This window comes from Penaeus japonicus, unplaced genomic scaffold, assembly GCF_977035675.1.
Source record: "Penaeus japonicus unplaced genomic scaffold, GWHDUDI00000001_assembly GWHDUDI00000038, whole genome shotgun sequence".
Lineage (NCBI taxonomy): Eukaryota > Metazoa > Arthropoda > Malacostraca > Decapoda > Penaeidae > Penaeus > Penaeus japonicus.
The window spans coordinates 8,033,051-8,040,550 of NW_028234440.1; the positions used below are offsets into that span (position 1 = coordinate 8,033,051).

Here is a 7,500-nt window from a genome sequence, read left to right on the forward strand (position 1 = left end):
CAGCCGGGCGGGGGCGTTGTTGCCCGACTCCCCTGTGTGCGAGCTGTCATCCCCGAGTGGCCTGGCGCTGTCCCAGCTCAAGACAGAGGTCAAGACAGAAGAGGGTCTGGATAGTGGGCCCACCCTGGTGCCGCCTCCACAGCCTCTCCCAACATCCTTGCCCCCACCGGCCCCTCCAGAGCCTCAGCACCCTATGCCACACCCCATTTCACATGCTGGCCCTCCACCCAGTGTGGGGCCCCCCAGCATAGGCCCACCCAGTGTGGGACCACCGAGTGTGGGTCCTCCCTCCGTTGGGCCTCCAAGTGTGGGTCCCCCCAGCGTGGGCCCCCCAAGTGTGTCCTGCCCTAGTGCCACACACCCAGGCCTCACCACATACAGCGTACCCCCAGCCACCATGGCAGGTACGGCCCTGGCAGGGGTGCACATAGCCAGCCAGAGTGTGTCGAGCGTTGAAGAGGAGGTCAACAAGATTTCTGCCATGCTGCAGGCTGAGGCGGAGGCACTAACGGCCTCACAGAACCTCATCGCCAGCTCCAACATGGACATGGGCTCGGGCATTGTGGGGACGCACGACATTGTAGAGGCACAGGGCCTGGCGGGTGGCAGCGTGACAAGCAACGGCAGCTCCCTGAGTGCGGGGCCCGGCGGGATGATCTCCAACTCGCAGGCCATGGGTTCGGTGCCAGTACCAATGAGCCACATGTCCATGGCCACCCTGAACCAGATTCAGGCTGACCTGCTGGCCACCGTCAGCGAGTCGGACCTCAACGCCGTGCTCAACGCCACTCCTGATTCCTCAGACCTGGCTCAGACCGTTCTTCCCAATAATTCTCAGTGCTACTTAAATGACAGCGGTAATATTACCTATTTGGACCAACAGACTGTAAATACGGACAATTATGTTGAACCTCCACATTTAAGTAATCAGAATGTGTTACCACAACAGTACAATAATGAACAGTTATCAATGCCCGTTCTAGAGCAAATCACAAAAGAGGTTTTGTTGGACGCCGATCCCTCGACTCACAACTTTCAGGCTGTGTCGAGTGGAGTGCAGGGACAGTACACCAACACTACTCAGTCTGATCTTATTGAAGTACCTGTAGACTCATTTAGTTTTGATGAGATTGAGAAAATATCGTCACAGTGTGATGAGTTAACGAAAGCGGTGAATTCTATAAGTCAGTTGTGTCAGCAGGGGGGCAACAGTGGGCTGGAGTCGCAGCTAGCAGGCTTGTTGCAGCAGCCGAGCTCCACCCCTGCCCCGTCCCCCTCCCCCGGCACGACGGGCATCCCGGTAGGTAACTCCATAAGCGCCGCGCCCACCCTTGGGACGACGGCGACCAGCCAGGGCATCACGGTGGTCATTGGGGCTGGTGCGCAACCGTCTGTTACGACTGTGACGACGCAACCCTCTCTCTCTATGCCTACCCTGGCTGCCACCCTAAAGAAACCTGTGGTGTCGACAGCTGGGGGACAGCACCTGGTATCCCCTGGGCCCGCCACCTCCACACACACCCCGTCCCACACACCCACACACACACCCTCTCATACCCCCACACACACACCCACGCAGCATACCACAGCCAGCAGCAACACAACCCTCACGCCGGTGCCCCCCACACCCTCGCCCAAAAAATCCAACAAAAAGAAGAAACCGGGCGAGAGGAAGCTACTGCCACTCAAGGACCGCGAGTACGACCCAGAGGTACACTGCGGGGTGGTGGTGGCTGAGACGGGCAAGCCCTGCACGCGCTCCCTTACCTGCAAGACGCACTCGCTATCGCTGCGCCGTGCTGTGCCCGGGAGGTCCAAAAAGTTTGATGACCTGCTCCTGGAGCACCGGGCGGCTAAGGAGGCACAGACGCGGGCCGCCAAACCGCCGGACGCAGCAGCGGGCCAGATTCAGGTAAGTGCGCCCGCATGGGCCACCTCCCAAGAGTGCCCATCCTGCTTGGTGTGCTCTTGTTTGATGCCATAATCAGTCACCTGGTGCATCTCACCTGCCAGCCAGTGTTTTGGCCTCTCCAACCCCCTCTGCTAATACAGTATGCATTGGTCGTGCTTGGATGACGATGCTCGCTGCGGGCCAGTCTCCGAGCACTGCATTCAAAGGTTCACCTTTTTCCATTAAGATTTTTAGCCCTGGCTCATTCCTTTTTTTCTTCTTTCTGTCTTTCTACTTTTTTTTTTAATTTTTTTTTTTTACTATTATACCTCTTTTAGGTAATTTCCGCTGCTAGTCACAGAGAGGAAGTACCTTTGCATACATACTTCAGGGATTGTGCATACATATTTGAAATATTAATACTTTTTTTTCTTAAATTATTTTCCCATTACATGACCGCACTCTCTAAACCTCATTAGAGAGTGCGTCACGTTGTGGTGTGTGTTGTGTTGGTTGGCATGTGACTGTGTGTTGCAGGGCACCCCTCCTCGCGGGCCGGCCATGGCCACCACCAGCAGCGGAGGAATGGTGGTGGGGGGAGCCGCGGCCACTTCCCCCCTCCTGGTAAAGACCCTGGGGGGCACTGCGTCCACCCTCGTGGCGGCAGGCGACCCCTCTCCCAATCCCCCCCTACACCATCCCATGGATCCTCCCAGCACCCCGTCGCACATCCATGCTACGCCCCCCTCTCCTGCATACTGGCCGCCCACTCCCAGGATTGCTCCGGCTCTTGTACCTGCCGATAATTTTTATGTCCGCGAGCCTCCCAAACCTCTCGCTGTAAGTTAAAGGAGTGATTTGTTTGTATGGTTGATTGATTGATGTTGTCATTGTTAAGTACTTTCAACAGGAAAGTGAAAGGAGCTGGATTTTTTCCATATTATTTTTAGTGTTATAATTGTTATTACTATCATTATTATTATTATTATTATTGTTATTATTATTACTATTATTATAACAATTGTCATCATAATTATCTTCATCATTATTGTTATATTATGAGACATAGATATATCACATTAATGTTTAATTAGTTACAATTTTGTCAGTGTTTTCTCTTGCAGTTTCATATTCTTCATGTATGTACTTGTAAATTTTTCATCTTATTCGGGTTCCATAATAAAAGAAAAAGAAAGAAAAAAGCTAAGGAAAAAAGTAAATACTAATTTATGGTTGCTCTCTTGCAGACGTGTTCATATAACTGCAGAAGATTGGGTGGCCACCTGACAACAGACCATCGTACTGACCTGTTGCGCAGTGCATTCCGAAACGCCCTGAAAAAGCCGCACCCAGCCTCCGTTCTCAGTGACTCTAGCATTAGCAATACTTTAAACATTGGTGGTACGCAAGAGAGATTTGTCAACGTGAAGCCGCTGCTGGCCAAGAAGTTGCAACTGGCGGTGCCGTCAGGCTCGGCGAGTAAGGATGGCATCAGTGTGAGCACGGGATACAATGGCCACATCCACGTTGGTAACACTATGGGCAGTGCGCTGGCGGCCACGCTCAAGCGGCCTACGCAGCCAGACGCCCTGAAAAATAATGCCACGCCCATCAGTGCCAAAAATAAAAATAAAAAGGTGAAGACAAACGATGGTGCTATCAATATTGTGGGGAATGTGCTGCAACTGGACACCGGTGGGAACAAAAACCACATTCCTGTTGTTGTCAGCTTGCAAAACGGCTTGTCCAACACTCCAACTATAACCTTAAGTAACGTGGCCATTGCAGGGGTCAGAAACTCGACCACGCAACCTATCCGAATCAACCCCTCCACAACCACCACACTGGTGAGAGACGCACAGGTGACGGACGCACGGCCGGGCAGCAGTGATAGCACCAACATTGTCCTAGGGTCCAGCTTGCCCAGTGGTAGTATTGTGATATCGGACGCGTTAGCAAAGTCGATCAAAAGTGACAGTGCGGGCAGCATTCGGTTAGAACTTCACAGCAATACCTTCGGCGATGCCTCCAGATTGGTCACAAATACTGCTAAAGGTAAGCTTACCAGTTTGATTTTTATAATATTTCTTTTTTCTTTTTTCTTGTTTCTTGTTTCTTGTTTTTTCTTTCTAGATTAGGGCAAGTGAAAAGAAAATTATTGTTCATGACCCAACCAAAATTGATTTAAGGGATCAGTACTTAATATGACCAATATATTGATCTGAGGCACTTACATTGATACGAAATACATTTCTGGGATATAGTGTAATCTGGCGGTGTTTACTAATATGTATCAAATACTTGCCAAAGGTTTCAGATGCTTATGGACTCTGTGTAATGATCTTTATCAGTTTTGTGATGTTTTGAAATGATTGCAATAGCTCCGTATGTGGGTGTTAGGATGTTTAGAGACCCTTGAGCAGAATAGGGAACATTTTATTTAAAGTCATAACAGGTCTTCTTTTATATTCTTACACTGATTGTGACCTTAGCAGTAGAGTGAAAAACTAACAAATTTAGTTTATTTTGATATTAAAGGAGAAAAAAAATGAAACAGAAGCAATTACAAACATAGTTTGAACATTTAAAGACGCTATGGCAAATATACATGCCAATATATCCTATGATAAGATTAGGTGCCATTGGTGGTCAATTAGTTAAATGCTACCTAACCCAATCATTGCTAGAGGATTTCATAAAGTGCAGTCCTGTTTTAGGAAATAAACTCTTGCATGATAGGGCATATATTTGCCTAGTGCAGGGCATATATTTGCCTAGTGCTGCTCCCATCGACAATGCAATACAGCAAGGGCATGCAACTGCCCACCGAGTGATATCTCAAGCTGTTAGGTCATGCTTCTTGGCATGGCCTCAATGTCATTACTGACTTCAGCGTCATCTCCTTCTGGCATAGATCAAATCGGCATCAAATACGAGTCTCCACATCTCACCTACAGATTAAGAAAGGCAGTGACATGCTACACTCCTCACAACATTCTGAATATCACCAACAATTGTTTGATAAAAATTGTTGAAATATTTCAATCTGCACATAGACATTCATCAGTGTTGCCTACACACGCAGATCTAATTATCATATTATATGTAAGAAAATGTAAATGAGTTGTATAGTTATCTTCCTGATAGATATCCAGTGTTTACATGAATAACCTTATGAATGTGAATCAATTGTCCCACCATCATTTATAAGAAAAATTATAACTTTTTCTAAAGTTTGTGTGATCATTACAGGAATCAGAAAATAATTACTTTAATTTACTGATGCCATAATAGGAAAAATAGTAGTCATTTGCAACATAATATAAGATTAGTTTAAACAAACTCAGTCACTTACTGTAGAGATGCTAACAGAAATTTGAATGGTTCAAAAGGTGCATATGTATCATTGGAATTGGATTTCTGACCTATCTTTGGCAATGAATTGGGCAAAAGCTGACCTCCTAATTAATTTAAATTAATGATATTAGGAACCAGTGTTCTGGCTGGATAAGTAAATGAATGAAAGCATTATGTCAGTTGATTATACTTTTGAAAAATAAGTATATAAATACAGATGCACATGCATACTTAAACACAAAAACAGAGATTGAAAATAAGTACCTACATATCCTATATATATTTATACATATTTATTAGTAATGATGATAATGATAATGGTTAATGGTATTGTTTTTATTATTAATATGTTTATCATTATTATTATCAATATTATCATTAATGCAATTTTTAAGACCAGTAACTTTATTGATAGAATTATAATTTATATTATTATTGATATTAATATTGATAATACCAATATTATAATATTATTTCCAGTGATATTTTTGATGTTAGAAATATTGATATCAGTATTATTAATGATAATGTTGATATTTATATTATTGATATTATTAATATTGATGGTGATTTTATTATTGTTATTATAAACATTATTATTGCTATTATCATCATCATCATCATCATTGTTAATATTATTGTTGTTATTGTTATTATTATCACCATCACTATTATTATTATTATTATTATTATTATTATTATTATAATTATATCTTGATCTTATTGGGGGATAGGGTAAGGATATGCATGTAATGTGAAGATTATGTTGCTCCTCAGTATTTGTAGAAGTGAAAAATTGTTACAATATTTATGTCTCTTTTGTCATAGCATGGTAACCCCAAAAGGACATACATGCTGTTTTTAGTCATGCTCAGGTAAAGAAGGCACTGGCACCACTATTCTATAGGAAGCCAGAAAACTGTTGTAAAGTATTTAAGTCTGTTGATTTCAAAAATAAAGCCCAAAAGATGAAATGTGCAAATTGAATTAGCTGATTTAAAGTGATTATTTAGTGCTTATCTGTGTCAGATCATAAGGCAGCATGGCCTCTCAGGGGTTGATTAATATTTTTTTGCAAAATATGGACAAGGTAATTGCACTTATTTTGAGGACATACAGGGGAAATTTAAATATTAGAAGCACACAAAAAATAGTGTGAGGGAATGATGAAATGATGTCAGACTAAAGAGAATATTCATCCTAGATTTTTTTAAATTTCCACTAGCATGTTTGTATTGAGTTTTCATAGTGCGTGTATATATAAGCATAAGGGGTTGTGTATTTCAGATTTTTCTCAAAATCAAAGGGAAACGATAGGAAAATCCTAGGATAGAGATTGTTAACCCATTGCATACAGGTGTCATGACATGCATGTCACCACCAATTAGGCCTAAAAGACGGGAGTCAATGAGAGTAATTCAGAATGAGATGCTAAATTGTGTATTAGAAAAACAGTGAGTGATATGTAATGTGTTCTATTCAAAAAGAGCATAACATCACATCATGTATGTTGCAGTTGTTTATATTTTTTTGTCTCTCTCTCTCTCTTTTCTTTTTCTTTTTCTTTTTCTTTTTTTTCTGATTTTTGATTGACAAGATATGGTGATTGAAGTTTTTTTGTTGTTGTTGTTGTTGTTCATCCTCTCAAAGAATCTGTTTAACCAAAATTTGACTTTGATAACTTGGTCATCCCTCTCTATGTGCTGAAACCCTTTCTAGAACTTAGGAGGCCTTTTATAATGTCACCTAACCTTGGTATGCCTTTGTTTTGTTTCCTTCTCTCACACTCTGTCTTTCTCCCAACCTTTTTTTTTTTTTTTATGGAGGTACCCCATCAAATAATAAGTGTGTGTCCCCTCTCTCTCAGGTTTTACTTCATGATCTTAAAAGGTTTTCACAGTTCTGTTCTATTTTTGTGTACAATTATCTTGACTCCAATTCAATGAGATGTGGTAGCAAAAGAGAAAAAGAAGTGACGGAAGAGAATGATGATTAGGGATATAGATTATTATTTATATTTAGCAGAATTTAGCAGATGTTGGTATGAAATATATTGTAATTTTTTGGGAGTAGGCTCTGCTCTTGTGGCTATGACTTGTAACTATGCAGCCTCCTTTTACAAGCTTTTATCCTTACTTTTTATCTGTAAGACTAGTCTGAATCAGTAATAACTTCTAAAAAAAAAAAAGAAAAAAAAAAACTTTTGGTAAAGCAAATAACAAATGTTTGAGGTGGATGGGTGATGGATATGG

The 7,500-nt window shown here is 42.5% G+C and overlaps 1 protein-coding gene across 2 annotated transcripts in view; it reads left to right on the top strand.

Annotated features, from left to right (window-relative positions):
• The window catches only part of LOC122262559 (uncharacterized), a 63,964-nt gene that overhangs the window by 52,686 nt on the left and 3,778 nt on the right, over positions 1-7,500 (top strand). For both annotated transcript variants that reach the window (XM_086532874.1, XM_086532873.1), the window contains 3 exons: positions 1-1,912; positions 2,429-2,731; positions 3,139-3,946. The exon at positions 1-1,912 is cut by the window's left edge and continues 244 nt beyond it. In XM_086532874.1, coding sequence (XP_086389000.1) covers positions 1-1,912; positions 2,429-2,731; positions 3,139-3,946 — 3,023 coding nt within the window. The remainder of the gene's footprint in view (positions 1,913-2,428; positions 2,732-3,138; positions 3,947-7,500) is intronic.